We start from the raw sequence: 17,631 nt of genomic DNA, 5'->3' as shown, positions 1-17,631 counted from the left end.
GACAGTTTGATTATTTTCTCCAGCCTTTTTGCCTTCCAGAATACTGTCTCCCTCCCCTATATATCTCAATTTAAAGCCCTCCTGATCAAATTTTTGAGACGATTGGCAAAGACATTTTTGCCAACTGGTGTGAGATGCAACCCATCCCTTGCCAGAAGTACCTCCTCATGGAACCTCAGCCCATGATCCAAGAATCCAAATCGTTCTTGGCGGCACCATCTGCAGAGCCAGTTGTTTACATCCGCTATTTTCTTCTCCCTTCCTGGACCATGCCATTCAACTGGGAGAAGAGAGGAGATGACAACCTGTGCATCCACCTCTTTCAGCTTCCTACCCAAAGCCTCATAATCCCTTATGATATTCTGAAGGCTATGCCTTGCAGTATCATTGGTTCCCACATGAACCAAAAGAAAGGGGTAATGGTCAGTAGGCTTGACAAGTCTTGTTAGCCTCTCTGTCACATCACGGATCTTTGCCCTGGGGAGACAACACACCTCTCGAGACATCTTGTCAGGCCCACAAACCACTGATTCAGTGCCTCTCAGCAAAGAGTCCCCAATAACCACTTGCCTCCTCCGAGGCTTAGCAGCGGCTGGTGGAGGTCTCTGGGTCCCCGGCTCTGTCCCTGCTGCTTGCCACTGTATGGAGATTTTTGGTTATAATCCCGCTTTGATCCGTTGGGAGAAGTGGGAAAATACAAATAAACTTATTATTATTATTATTATTATTATTATTATTATTATTATGGAACATTCCAGCCACGATTGTGTCCACCTCACACAAGATAGAGAATCTTTATCAAGTGACACCATCTGGACCGACTTGGCTTTTCCAACAGCCAAACCTTCACACCTTGTACATCTTCTTCTCCAGCAGACAAGGAAAGCAAGAAGATAGACGGTCTGGCAAAGAAATGTTATGCCTCTGCAGTCCATGAAAATTGCCAACTATGCTGCATTCAAGGGAGCCTATATACAGCTCTTGATGGAGAATCACAGTCTTCCCTTACCTAGATGATAGGCTCTTCACTGCTCCATCCCGAGAGACATTGCTCCAGGACATCTACTTCACTCTGTCTTTCTTTGAGTCTCTTGATCTCAAGATCAACTTGGACAAGTCAAATCTGACTCCCTCCAAACAAGTCAGATTCGTTGGGACGATTCTCGACTCTGAGACCTCCATGGCATACCTGCCACAGGACAGGTTCCAGTCCCTTTGCTCAGCAGTCCAAGCATGCCTTCCACGAAGACACATACAAGCTCATCTTATTCAGATAGCTATGGGACATCTAGCCTCGACCACCTTTGTCACCCCATGGTTGAGACTCCGTTTGAGACCGTTCCAATCCTGGGTTCTTTCTGTGTTCAGTCCCATACAGGACCCTCCCTCCAAGATGCTCCCCATCCCAAGACTAGTTCAAAGATCTTTACGATAGTGGCTCCAACCCGACAACGTGTGCATCAGTATGCCCTTTCTGCCTCCAGTACCAGACATCACTCTCACAACAGAGAGTTTACTCTTCATGGTCTTATGATAATCCTCTCATGCGACTCCCTGGACTATCTAGATATGATAATGAAGGTGTCCCCTCAGGGGAGGTGTACATGTCCCCTCACTTTGATCTTAATGGTGGACAGGCTATTAGAGTTCATCTAGAGGTCATTAAGGGCTATCATTTATACCAAAATTTATATGGAGCAGCCAAGGTAACACATATTCCATTGTCTGGGTTGCACTGGTGGTTCTTAAAAATAAAGATACTGAGATGGTTTTTAGAGTTTCCATGGATATTCATGAGGCATCAAAGAAATAATGGCGAAGTTTTATCCATCCCTATGTTAGAGCTGATGAAGTATTCAATGACTTCTCTGGTCCTAAGGGTTGTTCTTCCTCTTTTTCTTGTTGTCCCAGGCATGTAATGAGTTCACTACCCATGTGATGAACCTGCTGCGAGAGCAAAGTAGGACCCGGCCTATCTCACCCAAGGAGATAGAGCGTATGGTGAGCATCATCCATCGCAAGTTCAGCTCCATCCAGATGCAACTGAAACAAAGCACATGTGAAGCTGTCATGATCCTGAGGTCCCGATTTCTTGATGCACGGTGAGCTTTATGCCAGATAAGCAAATAGCCACATGCTTAGTTGCTTTTGCTGAGAAAAATAATACCTTTGGATGATCACCTGATAAGTACTTTTAAGGTGATTTTTAAAATGGATATTGGGAGAAAGTTTTATGAAACCACATGTATTATTTATTTTGATCACATGGGAAGGCCCCAAATATGTAGAGTTGCCTTCCTTGTCTTGAGTGTGATTCAGTTTGATTGACTATTGGTATATATGGCTGACACATGTTTTGTAACTGTGGAATCTTCCATTAAAAATAGTGCTCCTGAATAACTGATGCTAATTTTTCTTCATTTCTTTCTCACCAGGCGAAAAAGAAGAAATTTCAACAAGCAGGCTACAGAAATCCTGAATGAGTATTTTTATTCTCATCTCAGCAACCCCTACCCCAGTGAGGAAGCCAAAGAGGAACTAGCTAAGAAATGTGGCATCACAGTCTCACAGGTAATGAGCCTAGTTATGTGGTCTACTCTGTAATTCTCTCTGTTTATCCACCTGTCCAGATGATAGGCGAAAAGAAGGAGTAAAAGTAAAAGAACACAGAAAAGTTTTTTCCATCATTAGGATGTATGATCATGAATGTTAAGCAGCGTGATTATGAAAAGTAACAGCATTCTGAAGACAGAAGCAATGAGAAGTGATTTGCTAGAAATTTGTGCAAGAAATTTGTGAAGTAAAAAGATTAAAGCAAACTTTAGCACTTTGAACATTAGCAAATTTATTATAATGTAAACTTTCTGGACAGTCATTTATTTCATTAGATACAGTGAGTGTTTTACAGAATTTCAAGTATATATACAGTATGCATAATTGTGGATAGAATGATAGACTGCAAGATCAGAGAAAAATCAATTGCAGAAAGTCTTAAAATGACAGTTATGAGTAGTGAACACTCAGGACTCATTTCCACTTGGGGTATAATCTGTGTTGGAACCTGGCTCCGCTCCGCTCAGTAAAGCAGTTCAAAAGGCCCCTCATTCCCACTATGAAAATGGACCTTGTTTTGAACCACTTTTTTAGCTGGGAATGCCTATCGTTCCCACTGGAGGAGCCAGGGAAGGTGGCAGTCCTTCACCCTACCCCCATCCCAAACCACTTCTCACTGGACCCTCTCTCTGTTCTTCCTTTCTCTCTTCCTTTCTTCCCCTCTCCTCCCTCCCTCCCTTCCTTTTTTGTGATAGAAGTGATCGCAAAATCAATCTATTGCTAACTACTTTAGCAATAGATTGCTTTAGCAATAGATTGATTTTGCGATCACTTGTATTGCAAAAAAACTCCACAAAAACTCCTCCTCCTCCTCATGGGTCCTCCATTGCCAGGGAAAGCCGCCGCCACTTGCCTGGTGCTAGTGGGGCTTCCTTCCTTTCCCTCTCCCTCTTCTTTTCCTTCCTTCCTTGCCTTTTCCCTACCTTTCTGCTGGGCCTCCACCACTGTTCCCAGGGCTGGCGGGGCTTCTGGCACTGATGCTGTGCTGCCACCACTTGCCCCTTGATGGCTGGCAGTGTGGCAGCATCATCAGAAGGCCCACCAGCCCCGGTAACAGCAGCAGAGGCCCGACAGCAGCACTGGAAGCCATGGCAGCCCCAGGAACAGTGGCGGAGGCCCGGCAGGAAGGTAGGAAAAAGGCAAAAAAGGAAGGAAAAGGAGGGAGAGAGGGGAAGGAAGGAAGGAAGCCCCATCAGCACTGGGCAAGCAGTGGCGGCTTTCCCCGGCAATGGAGGACTAGGGAGGAGGAGGAGGAAGAGGAGAGCGAGTTTTCATGTGAGTTTTTTGTTGTTGTTTTTTGGGTTTTTTTGCAATACAAGTGATTGCAAAATCAATCTATTGCTAAAGCAAGTAGTTGCTTTAGCAATAGATTGATTTTGCGATCAATTCTATTGCAAACCCCCCCCCCCCCGCCCCAACCAATTCTAATCTGGCATTCCCACATATCAGAATCAATTTTTCTTTAAAAAAAACCCAAAAACACCACTTTGGAACTACTGTCAGGAAACCCTGGTTATTTGTGTTTGCCCCGCTTCTTTCCTTTTGGAATCGATCCAAGGAGGATCAGAACTGGGTTCAAATGGGAATGCAGGCCGTTTGCCCCAAATCCTTCTTCGGAGCAAACTGCAGTGGGAATGACCCCTCAGAAACCTTTTACTGATAACACAAAAATCACAGTATTAGGTAATCCAATTAATGTAGGCAACATAAAAAGAAACCTTTCTCAAGATTCATTCTTCTGGAAATAGTCTGTTGCTTAATGTATCTGTATCTTCACTGTATCTCAGCAGTAGGGATATGATGAAATCTTGCTAAATTACTCATTCTTGATAAGATAAGAGTACTGCATATCAGTACACCCTGTCAAGGGTTTGTTAACCCCCAGAAATCTCTCACCTTCAGAACAAGAGCAACACAACAAGCACACTTTTTCATCTGGGTTTTTCGATATGTACAAAAGTAGTCCTTTTCCTTTTCTAACTGAAAGGATTCACACAGAGCAAACACAGAAGGACTGGATGGTCAATTAAAAAAATATAAATAACCCATTCAGTGCTTCTAATTTCTATAGATACACACAACAAGACAGAAACTATTGTAATTTAGCTGCATGGTTTACACAAATTTCATTCTTGTAAATGCAAAAAACCTTTTAAGATTAAAAGAAAATATTTCACAGATGAAAAGAAAAAAATGTGGTTTCTCATTCTCACAAGAAAGAATAAAACAATGAGGATTTATATCCCTAGTTATCAGTTTGTCACTGTAATCTACCTTAGAAATGTCTTTCTGCCATTATAATGCTCTTTCTCTATCTAACCCAATGACCACATTTCATGGATGAAACCAGAAAGAGTTTATTGAAATAGATCAGCACAGCAGCACATCTTTTACCAGAAATAATTTACCAGATTTTGTTTCACTTCTATATCTTCTCCAGATCCACCTCCTCCACTTCCCTATCACATTCTACCTACAGCTGTCTCCTTCCTTCCCTCTGTACTCTGAACATGGCTACAGCATAGTTAAACAGACCCAACTATAACATGACAGAAGGAGACCTAAGGGGTGACTCTAACAACCATAATGGTCACTTTAAAAGTCAAGATAAGAAAAGTCAAAACCCTGAAAGCTTTAAGTGTTCTCCCAGTGGTTTTTGATATTACTCTTTTGGATGTCAGATTTCTGTTCATTTACTATTTTGGATAGTAACAGGAAAGAAAAAATATGCCCCCAGTCTTTTTTATGCTCCCCAACACTCCCCAAGATCCTCAAGAAACAGAAAAGGCACTGCTAGATTTGGTGGCACAGCCTTTTAAAGTCAAGCAGTTTGCCACTGCAGTTTGGTGACAAATCATTATGGCTTTGGGAGGAAGAGGAGGAGAAAATACACTGTGGCCACCACAACACAGAAAAGAACTCCCTCCCAGCAAAGGCCCGTTACAGACCACCCAAAAGGGGCGGTCTTGGGCCGCTGCTGTTTGCTCCGTGAGGGAGCCGCAGCAGCCAAACCGCGCGACTCCCTCACGGAGCAAAAAAGGAGCGCGCAAATCGCGCTCCTTTTAGGAACCCGGAAGAGACGCCGCAAGTGCCAAAGCGCGCACTCGCAACGTCTCTTCTGGGTTTGGACGTGCAGACGCAGAGCGTCCGCTACGTCAAGATGGCGGCGCCCATCTGTATAGGGCGCCGCTATCTTGACGTATCGGTTACGCGCGAGGGGCAAGGCGCGTCCGGAAGCGCCGCCCCTCGCACGTAATCGCGGCGCGAGGACGGTGCCTCTTAGGCCAGTCTATAATGCACCAAAGACATGGAGACTTCCTCCAGCAAAGAGGCATTAAAGAGCCCCCCTCTCCAGAAAAGAGGCCAAGGGGGCTTTTCTCTCGATGTAGTGCTGAGAAGCAACTTCCTGCTTCAGGGACAACAGGTTTGTCTTGCTCCTTGCTTTCATCTGCAAGTGGCTTCAGTTTCCCCTGAAACAGGAAGTTGCTTCTTCGTCTTGAAACAAAAGGCAAAGCCCACTCAACTTTAGGAGGAAAGACATAGTTGTCATCTTGGTCTTTGCTCTTTTTTTTTTTCTCCTCTGTGTTGTTGCTGGCAGGGAGGCTCTTTGGTATGTCTTTACTAGGAGGAGGGCTCTTCATCTTTGCTAGGATGGGGCTCTGTGCCATTGTTCACTTCTCTTCTTCCTCCTTACTTCCCTTGTAGGATGTGCAGGTATTTTTGTTTGATAACAGCAAGCAAATAGCAAGTACATTTCTACTTGCAAACCAGCTCCAAGTAGTCTTGGATGACACCGATTATCTCGATCCATTTCAAACTGGCTTCAGGTAGGGATACAGAGTGGAGACTGCCCTGGTCGCCATGGTTGATGATCTCCATCTGTGCATTGACAGGGGAAGTGTGGCCCTGTTGGTGCTCTAGGACATCTCAGCAGCCTTCGATACCATAGACCATGGTATCCTTCTGGAACGCCTGAGAGAGTTGGGAATCGCCGGCTCTGCTTTGCAATGGCTACATTCCTACCTCTTGGACAGATTCCAGATGGTGATGCTGGGGGACAGCTGCTCCTCTATGAGAGAGCTGACATCTGGCTTCCCTCAGGGCGCCATTCTGTCCCCCATGCTGTTTAACATTTACATGAAGCCACTGGGTGAGATCGTCCGGAGACATGGGGTGGGGTGTTATCAGTACGATGATGACACCCAAATTTATTTCTCTATGTCTCGGGCTGTTTCAGTGACCAAGGAGCGCATCTCCTCCCTGAATGACTGCCTGAAGTCGGTAATGGATTGGATGAGGGAAAATAGACTTAAGCTGAATCCAAATAAAACGGAGGTACTCGCGATAGGTAACCCCAATCCGGGTATGGAGATAAGTTCGCCAGTTCTAGATGGGGTCACACTTCCCCTGAAAGACTGCGTCCGCAGCTTGGGATTGCTCCTGGATTCATTGCTTCAGATGTCTTCTCAGATTGATGTGACAGCCAGGAGTGCATGTTATCAGCTTCGGCTGATACGCCAATTGCGCCCGTACCTGGAGCAGCGGGACCTAGAAACGGTCGTACATGCTCTAGTAACCTCTCGTCTTGACTTCTGCAATGCGCTCTACATGGGGCAACCTTTGTGTCACGTCCAGAAGCTTCAATTGATACAAAACATGGTAGCCAGACTGGTCACCGGAAAATCCAAGTTCGACCATATTACACCTATTTTAAAATCACTACATTGGTTGCCTATTAGCTTCCGGGCACAGTACAAGGTGTTGGTTATCACCTATAAAGCCCTACATGGCCTGGGTCCAGTCTACTTGAAGGAACGCCTCATCCCATACAATCCTTCCCGCACACTCCTATCCTCCGGGAAAAACCTTTTACAATCTAGAAAAACCAGACTGGCGGTGACCTCCCGGAGGTCCTTCTCTGCCACCGCTCCAAAAACCTGGAATGACCTGCCAGAAGAGATTCGCCAATTATCCTCACTCGAGGCTTTTAAAAAGGCAACACAAACCTTTCTCTTCTGGCAGGCCTTCCCCGATTGATAATGTCCAGAACCATTTGAATCCTCCTCCTTTTATTATTTTTCTTATTTGCGGTTTGTTTTTCTTTTTGTTTTTAATTTTTGATGTATTGTTATGTGCGTTTTAATCATGTTTTACTGTTTAATTTTATAGTTGGGAGGGAGGGTTGGGCCAGGGTCTTGTGGGGCTTGTTGTTTTTATTATTGTATGAACTTTGTTGTTACCCGCCTCGATCCTCAAAGCAGAAGAGGCGGGATATAAATATATTATTATTATTATTATTATTATTATTATTATTATTATTCTGCTTATCATTGCACTTAAGTGCACTTAAGCACTCCCTAAACAGTTTTACAATGTGTAAGCTAATTGCCCCCAACAATTGCCTCCCACGGAAGGATGTGAGGCTGAGTCGACCCTGAGCTCCTGGGTGGTACTGAACCCACAACCTTGTGGTTTGTGAGTGAGTGGCTGCAGTACAGGCATTTAACCACTGTGCCACCAGGGCTTCATAAAATGGAGGAGTTAAAAAATTGGAGGGGAAAATATGACAGGCACCCTAACAAACTCCTACAATGTCAATGTGCATACCCAACATCTGGAAATTGCCTACCCCTTGTATAGATTGGCTTGTTTCATACTTTGAGTGTATTGCTGCCAAAATATGCACTGTGGCCTTGAGAAATGCTGTGAAACAAGATTCCAGTGAACCTGCATGATTCACAGCCTAAAGCAGTCACAGACATAATGACCACCACAACTAGACCTCAGTAAATTATTCTCCAAGTCAAAGCTTTCTGGGACAAAAGGAGAGGAATCACACTTTTCCTGTGGGAAATTCCTACCTTCTCTCAGCCTAGCTTTGGAAAAGGCTGTAGTTGCTTTGCTTTTTCTGTTCTCAGATATCTCAGAAGGAGAAGATACATCTTTGTTTAGCTACTTGGTCAACCTATATATGCTCCTGCTTTCAGCCATACCTTTGGTTTTTCTTCACTGCAGCAAAGAATGGGACTGATGCACTTAGGGAACATGAAGGGATCATGGGGTCCATGCCCACCATAATTTAGAAGCTGTGGTTGCAGATGGAAGATGAAACCTGCTACATCCATTCATCACTAATAAATTCTTCCTATGGATCTTTGGAGGAAGGAGCTGGAGTGGATCCAGCCCAAGCTTAGAGCATAATATCACATTGAAAGATGAGCAAGTGAATGAATCTATAAGGCTGAGACTGACGGTATTAGGTTCTGTAATTGTGTTGCCAGAATAGAAAGAGGAACATCATTGCATTTTGGGTTTGTGGCTTTATAACAAAACAGCAGCCAACAGATTTGAAATGAACAATACACATCCCCATCCACAAAAAAGGAGACTCCAAAGACTGCAGTAATTATAGAACCTTAGCATTATAGAACCACATAAGCAAAATTATGCTCAAAATTAGGCAACATAGACGCCAATCATATACGGAGAGAGAATTCCCAGATGTCCAAGCAGAGTTCAGGAAAGGAAGATCCACTAAGGACCACATTACAAGCACATGATGGTTAATGTAACGAGACAAAGAATTTCAGGAAAAAGTAAGCATATGCTTTATATACTATAGCAAGTCCTTTGCTTGCATAAGTCATGAAAAGCTATTGGATGCTCTTAAAAAGTTCGAGTGCCAAGTACATTTGGTAGTCCTGATGAAGATTCTGTACTTGGGACAAGAAACTACTATAAGAACAAAATATGGAAAAAACAGAATGGTTCCAATTGGCAAAGGGGTCAGCAAAGGCTGCATTTTATCACCCTATCTGTTCATCTTGTATGCAGAAAATATCATACATAGAGCAGGTTTATACAAAGAAGAAAGAGGAGTGAAGATAGGAGGAAGGAACACCAACAATCTTTTTCCCCCCATATAATCTTTATTATTCAAACATGTAAAGTTAAAAGATTTACAATGTAATACTAGTTCCACGCACAAAGTAAAAAGTAACAAGTTACATTCTATAGACTTTACATTGTCAAAAAAAAGGTCGTCTTCCTGTTAAGTCATCGGATTTGTCCCAGAGTGCTTTCTCCTGAAAGACTAAAAAGGGAGAAAACCATCTAAATTGCTGTGTATTGAGCAAAGTGTGCAAAGAGGAAAGGAAATATAGGTTTGTTTTTTTTACATTTAAACATACATCCAAAGAAAGAAAAACTTCCTCTTTGTTTTTATCGTTCCCTCTCAGGAGAAGATTGTATTAACATTGTAATAATACAAATTAAGTTTTTTAATTCCTCATCTTGTTTTAAATGGAATGCTTTATTGGAGGTGTCGTTTCTATAATTAACAGACCTGCAGTAATAAAGAAAAAGGAAGTTATTTACATAGGCTGGAGGGCGGAGAGATATGACAATACTATCCCATTAAAGAGAAAGAAAAAAGGAGAGCCTCAAGAGGAATAAAGGGTTCCATTTCTAAATTTCCAAAGATTTGTTTTTATATTCCATCTTAATTCCCAAATTTTTAGAACTTTTCCCCAATGGTCTTTCCTTTCCTCTGTATTGTGTACTTTTACCTGACAAGAGATCTTTTGCCTGACAAGAACCTTCTATATTCATTAACATTCTGCCTCCAACAGTCCCATGTAGGGCATTTTTCAGATTTCCATAACCTGGCTATTGAGATTCTTGCAGCTGTCACTAAATAAAGTATTATTTTCCAGAATCTTCTTTCATCTTGTACATTCAAAGTCGAAGTCATGTTAAGCAAATACAGTTTGGCATTCATTACAAATTTTATGTCAAATATCTGTTGAATTGTCTCGTGCACTTCTCTCCAGAATTTCCGAATTTCTACACAGCTCCACCAAACATGATAGATCATCCCTTTCTCTTTTTTGCATCTCCAGCATAGTCTTTGTTCTAACTTATACATCTTCTTAATTTTCCATGGCGTGTAATACCACCTATTCATAATTTTCATGTGGTTTTCTCTGGGATTTTGTGCTATTGTGAATTTATTCATCTTTTCCCATGCATTTTGCCATTCTTCAATTGAAATCTTAGTCCCTATATCTCTTGCTCATTTCAGCATTTAATCTTTAATAACCTCATGTTCCGTGTACCTTTCCAGTAGCAAATTGTACAGTTTTGATACTTTTCCCTTGTCTAACTGCCAAAATATTAGATTTAAGTCATTTAACTTGGTTTCAATGCCAATTGTATTTTTATCTTCAACGTATCTTTGTCTAATTTGGAGATAGTTAAATCAGTTTACATTGTAACCTTCTTTTGCTAGTTCTTCCCTTGACTTTATATCAATATTTTCCTTACAGTCTCTTTTTATTAAGCTTTTGTATGTAAGCCAAGGCCTACTCTCTAACCATCTACCATAAAATGCCTCTTGTGTAGATATTCAAATTGGTAAACTAAAATAGAATTTTTCTTTAATTTTTCCCCAAACCCATAGTAAAGATCTTCTAATTGGGTGGTTCAAAAAATCACAATTACATTTAACTTTATGATATCCCAAAAAAGCATGCCAGCCAAATCTAACTTGTGTCGCTTCCAAATTGAGTAATTCCTCGTCATCTAACTTGACCCAATTTTGGACCCAGATTAGACAACAGGCCCAATAATAAAGACGCAGATCCGGTAGCGAGTAGCCTCCTCTTTCTTTCTTATCTTTTAACACTTGCCATTTTATTCTCGGTCTTTGTCCCTTCCATATAAATTTCCTAGGTTCAGATTCCCACTCTTTAAGTATCATTTCCTTAATCACAATAGGTAGATTTAGTAACAAAAAAAAGCAGCTTTGGAAGAATTGTCATCTTTATTGCTGCGATTCTGCTGAGGAGAGAGAGATTCAAATTGTTCCATCTAATCAAGTTCTCTTTTATTCCTTTCCAACTGTTCATATAATTATTATTGTGAAGACACACCTAATTAAAGGAGGTGGCAGGTTTGGGTGTGCAACGCCGGTACCCTGGTGAGATCAAACTCTTTTACCCAAAAAGACTCTGAAGCTAAAGTAAAGTTCCGAAAGGAATTTAATTTAATTTAATGTTTAATTTAAAGAACAAAATAAAGAGTTTTCTCCTCCCCAGCTCTAGATAAAAGATACTTTACAGTTTCAGCAATCTTCAGGATGTCATCTCTCTGGGTTTGATCTCCTCACTCAATGGAGCTGTTGCAGGGCCTTTCAGCTCCTGAATTCTTTGTCTTGAAGTAGGTAACTAATTTCTGGTAACTGAACGGCTAACGTTCTTGGTAACTGATTTAGCTAACGTGTAAGAAATGCCCTTTCCGGCTGCCTGGGCCTGTTTGCTACCAAAAGACAGCTCTCTGCCTGCTCACAGCAAAGACTGCTCCAAACTAAAAGCCTCTAGCAAAAAACAGAGCATGCTGGGAAAGGGCAAACCAAACCTGGAAAAACGCAGGGGATCCTACAACTCCTCCCACAACTAATACAATAAACATTTCCTGCACTAAAATATACCATGGCCTGAACCACCACAAAAGAAAATGTAGGGGGAGATTCAAACAGTCCTGGCTGGACATCACAATTATCAAATAATTTTAAGCTATCTTAATTCCTAAATTAATTCCTAAATATTTAATTTTGTTCTCTATATTGTATCCTGATCTCTCTTTCAAAAGAATCTCCTCTTTTTTTGGTATATTTATTGTTATCATGACAGTTTTCCCTTTGTTTACTTTTAGACCAGAGTAGTAGCCAAATTCATCTAGTTCATGGGTTAGTTCATCAATATGTTGATTAGGGTCCTCTATAATTGCTGCCAAATCATCGGCAAAGGCCCTTATTTTTGTTTCTTGGCCCTTGATTTTAATACCTTTTATCTTTGGGTTTAATTTAATGGAAGTTATCAATATTTCTATCACAGTTGTAAATAGGAGTGGAGACATTGGGCACCCCTGTTTGGTGCCTTTTTTGATAAGAAATTCTTTTGATCTCTCTCGGTTGATAACTAATTGTGCCTTCTGATACGTATATATTTGTTCAACCACTCCTATAAAGTTTGTACCCATATCCATTTTATTGAGTACTTGTAAAAGAAAATCCCATTTCACCCGGTCGAAGGCTTTCTCCATATCAATAGCCAATATTGCTCCTTTTTTTATTATTTGCTGTAAAAAATTCTAAACTGTTCAAGACTGTTCTTATATTATTTCTAATATAGCGCCCGGGCAAGAAACCATTCTGCTCTTTCCCAATTACTGATGGTAAAATATCTTTTAAACTATTTGCCCAGATAGATGCGTATATTTTGTAGTCATTGTTTAATAGACTAATCGGTCTATAATTTTCCATAGGAGTCTCACTCCAGTGGTTCCGTTCCTACCTCTCGGGCAGATTCCAGATGGTGCAGTTGGGGGACACTTGCTCCTCTAAGAGGGAACTAACATCTGGTGTCCCTCAGGGAGCTATTTTGTTTAACATTTACATGAAACCACTGGGAGAGATCATCCGGAGACACGGGGCGCGGTGTTATCAGTACGCTGATGACACCCAAATATGCTTCTCTGTGTCCCCGACTGATGCAGTGACTAAGGATGGAGTCTCTCCTCTGAATGCCTGCCTGGAATCGGTAATGGGCTGGATGAGGGAAAACAAACTCAGCCTGAATCCAGAGAAAACGGAAGTACTGGTGATAGGTCCCCCAGACCTTAGAAAGGAAATTTATTCACCTGTCCTGAACAGGGTCACACTTCCCCTGAAGGACTCAGTTCGCAGTTTAGGAGTACTTCTGGATTCGTCTCTGCAGTTGACATCTCAAGTAGATGCGACGGTCAGAAGTGCTTGCTATCAACTTCGGTTGATACACCAACTGCGGCCCTTTCTGGGCCAAAGGGACCTTGAAACTGTGGTACATGCTCTGGTAACCTCTCGATTAGATTTCTGTAATGTGCTCTACATGGGGCTACCCTTGTACCAAGTCCGGAAGCTTCAGTTAGTACAAAATATGGCAGCCAGATTGGTCACTGGTGCATCCAGGTTTGACCATATAACACCTATTTGAAAGATCTTCACTGGCTGCCCATTCGCTTCCGAGCGCAATTGTGTTGGTCACTACCTATAAAGCCCTACATGGCTTGGGCCCGAGTTACTTGAGGGACCACATCTCCCCATATGATCCGCCCCGCACATTCAGAACATCTGGGAAGAACTTACTGGTAATTCCACCTTGCAAATATGTTGCCACATGCCAGATGGCCTTTTCAGTGGTGGCCCCACAGATGTGGAATGATCTACCCGAGGAGCTCCGTCTGACAACCCCCCTAGAAACATTCAAAAAGAGGCTTAAAACTCTTCTTTTTTCTCAAGCCTTCCCCCTGAAGAATGAAGTTATCTACCCTGTTGCCATCGATTCTTAACTTCTTTTGCTGCATATTTTCTGTTCACAAAAATAGCTAATCCTCTCTTTCTCTTGCTTATACGTACATGAAGATTCTGCTATAGCTTGAGAGAAAATAAATACCTTGAGCTGAGAGAAATTTAAAAGATATCCATGGCAGATAAGGAATTGTTAAATTCAAAGATCACTAAGCAAGAAATTAACACAGCAATATCTAGACTGAAAAAAGGGAAATCTCCAGGAGTCGATGGATTCACAAATGAGTTTTATAAAACCTTTCTATAAGAATTGCTGGATCGTTTATATAACTTATATAATTCAACAGTGACAGAAGGCATTCCTCAGACTTGGGAAACAGCAAATGTTATACTCATTCCCAAAGAGGGTAAATAATAATAATGATAAGTAAAACCAGAGCAGGCAGTAGATAATGATAGTTACTCACTGTAAGTGAGTCTAAAGGGTCAATTGACTCTTAAATCTAAACTAGTTTCAGCTGTGAAGCCGTTTTGTCTTTCCAGTGTTTTAAAGAAAAAAAAACCTTAGTTTAAGTTGAATATGCTGCAATATTGTGCAGTAACACAGAAAAAGAGATGAGGTCGATGTCCGTTAATAATGTCCACAACCGAAAGAAGCAGGAGAGTTAATACAAAGTACAATAATAATAATAATAATAATAATAATAATAATAATTTATAGCCCGCTTTTCCAGGGTAGATCAAAGCGGGTTACAGCAAAGCAAAAGGGAATACAAAACAGAATACAAAACATACAGTATAAACATCATAAAAACAGCTCATTACGTTAAAACACTATAAAAATACGAACAGCATAAAAAAAAACAGAAAAAACAAGCTAGCTGAATGAGACCATTGTATAACAGGGAAGAACAGCATGAAGTCAGGATACATGGGGGAAAGCTTGTCAGAAGAGAAAGGTCTTTAGTTCCTTCCTATAGAGATCAAGAGAGGTGACGGAGCGGAGCTCATCGGGAAGGGAGTTCCAGAGCTGCAGGGCCGAGATGGAAAACGCCCTTTGTGCAGTCAAGGTGTATTTTGACTTAGGAACCCTTAACAAGTGCTTCCCAGCCAATCTGAGAGTGCGGGGCGGATTATATGAGGAGAGGCGGTCCTCCAAGTACCCTGGGCCCAAGCCATTTAGGGCTTTATAGGTCATAACCAACACCTTGTACTGCGCCCAGAAGCGAATGTTTTCTATAGAGGAATTCGAGGATGGGTTTCTTCTCAAGAATATTTTTTTGGGGAAAGTGGCACAATAAGCTCCTGGCTAAGATACAAAGATATCTTTAAAAAGACCAGTCAAATCACTTGACAATAAAACCTGCCAATGAAATATAAGGCCTAGAAATAAAACTAAAAAAAATGGTAATTATGCAAACCCTGAACTGATAGCCAAACCCTCAAGGTCTAGTAAATTCCTCACTTGCCTCAAAGACAATTTCATTGTCCAAAACGTGGAAGAGGCAACAAGGGGGTCAGCTATTTTAGATCTGATCCTAACCAACAAGGATGACTTGGTTAATGAAGTGCAAGTGGTGGGATCCTTAGGTGGAAGTGACTATGTTCTCCTGGAGTTTGTTATACAGTGGAAAGGAGAAGCCAGGCATAGTCTGACACACATTGTAGACTTTAGGAAAGCTGATTTCAGTATACTTAGTTGGTTATCCCATGGTCAGGAATACTAAAAGGGAAGGGAGTTCAAGACGGATGGGAGTTTCTCAAAAGGGAGATCCTGAAGGCACAAATTAAAACAGTTCCAGTGAGAAAGAAAAACAGGAGGTGTCACAAGAACCCAGGATGGATGACCACGGAACTTTCAACTCAGCTAAATTTTAAACAGAACATGTATAAGAAATGGAAAAATGGGGAAATCACCAAATTGGAATTCAAACAAATAGCTAGCATGTGTAGAGATAAGGTCAGAAAAGCTAAAGCACAGAATAAACTCAGGCTTGCTAGAGAAGTTAAGAACAACAAAAAGGGCTTTTATGGATATGTCCGCAGCAAAAGGAAGAAGGAGGAAACGGTAGGGCCACTGCGTAGAGAAGATGGCAAAATGCTAACAGAAGACAGAGAAAAGGCAGAATTAGTCAACACTTTCTTTGCCTCAGTCTTCTCAGAAAAGGCAAAGGGTGCTCAACCTGAGGATAATGGAGCAGAGGACAGAATAGGGGAATTTCAGCACAAAATAAGTATAGAGATAGTACAGGAATACCTGTTTGACCTAAATGAATTTAAGTCTCTAGGACCAGATGAACTACATCCAAGGGTATTAAAAGAACTGGCAAATGTAATATCGGAGCCATTGGCAATAATCTTTGAAAACTCCTGGAGAATAGGAGAAGTCCCAGCAGACTGGAGGAGGGCAAACGTTGTCCCTATCTTCAAAAAGGGGAAGTAAGAAGTTCCAAACAATTATCGTCCAGTTAGTCTGACATCAATACCAGGAAAGATTCTGGAGCAGATCATTAAAAAGAGAGTCTGTGAACATCTAGAAAGCAATGCCATAATCACAAAAAATCAACACAGGTTTCAGAGAAAGAAGTCTTCTTTGATAAAGTTACCAGCCTGTTAGATGAAGGGAATGCTGTGGATATAATATATTTTGATTTCAGTAAGGCCTTTGACAACGTTCCCCATGACATTCTTGCAAACAAGCTTGTAAAATGTGGGCTAGACAAGGCTTTGTAATTGGTTGACCAGACGAACCCAAAGGGTGCTCAACTATGGCAACTTTTCATCCTGGAGAGAAGTGACCAGTGGGGTCCCACAGGGCTCTGTGCTGGGGCCAGTACCGTTCAACATCTTTATCAATGACTTAGAGAAAAATTGGGGGAATACTTATCAAATTTGCAGATGACACCAAATTAGGAGGAATAGCTAATACTACAGAGGACAGGATCAAAATTCAAAATGACCTGAATAGACTAGAAAGCTGGGCCACAGCTAACAAAATGAACTTCAACAGGGAGAAATGTAAGGTACTGCACTTAGGGCGAAAAAATGAAATGCACAGATATAGGATGGGGGACAGTTGGCTTAAGGAGACAACATGTGAAAGGGATCTAGGAGTCCAAGTAGACCACAAGTTGAACATGAGTCAACAGTGCAATGCGGCAGCTAAAAAGGCCAATGCGATTTTAGGCTGCATCAATAGAAGTACAGTGGAACCTCGCCATACGCGGGGGATCCGTTCCGGATCCCACCGCGTATGGCGATTTCCGCCTATGCTCGAGCCCCATTGTAAACAATGGGGCTCGTGCGCGGTGGTGTGCGGGGCGCAATGGGCGCACACGCAGCGCAACAGACACATGCGCCCATTCAACTGAATGGGACGTGCCAATCCTTCCGCTCCGCGCGCGCCCAGCGGCTTGAGCGTGTACGCTCAAAGCCGCTTATAAAAACTCCGCGTATGCGGAGGCCCCACTGTATAGTGTCTAGATCAAGGGAAGTAATAGTGCCACTATATTCTGCACTGGTCAGGCCCCACCTGGAATATTGTGTCCAGTTCTGGGCGCCACAATTCAAAAAGGACATTGAGAAACTGGAGTGTGTCCAAAGGAGGGTGACTAAAATGGTGAAGGGTCTGGAAACCATGCCCTATGAGGAACACCTTAGGGAGCTGGGGA

At 42.0% G+C, this 17,631-nt stretch overlaps 1 protein-coding gene across 3 annotated transcripts in view; it reads left to right on the top strand.

Moving 5' to 3' along the window:
* PBX1 (PBX homeobox 1) overlaps positions 1-17,631 on the top strand; it is a 508,422-nt gene that overhangs the window by 347,218 nt on the left and 143,573 nt on the right. For all 3 annotated transcript variants that reach the window (XM_089516062.1, XM_089516061.1, XM_089516063.1), the window contains exons 4-5: positions 1,912-2,102; positions 2,436-2,571. In XM_089516062.1, coding sequence (XP_089372188.1) covers positions 1,912-2,102; positions 2,436-2,571 — 327 coding nt within the window. The remainder of the gene's footprint in view (positions 1-1,911; positions 2,103-2,435; positions 2,572-17,631) is intronic.

This window comes from Sceloporus occidentalis, unplaced genomic scaffold, assembly GCF_023333645.1.
Source record: "Sceloporus occidentalis isolate IW3139 unplaced genomic scaffold, rSceOcc1.0.p SCAF_3, whole genome shotgun sequence".
NCBI lineage: Eukaryota > Metazoa > Chordata > Lepidosauria > Squamata > Phrynosomatidae > Sceloporus > Sceloporus occidentalis.
Note: the sequence above shows the minus strand (reverse complement) of the source record. Positions and strands in the feature narration are given on the sequence as shown.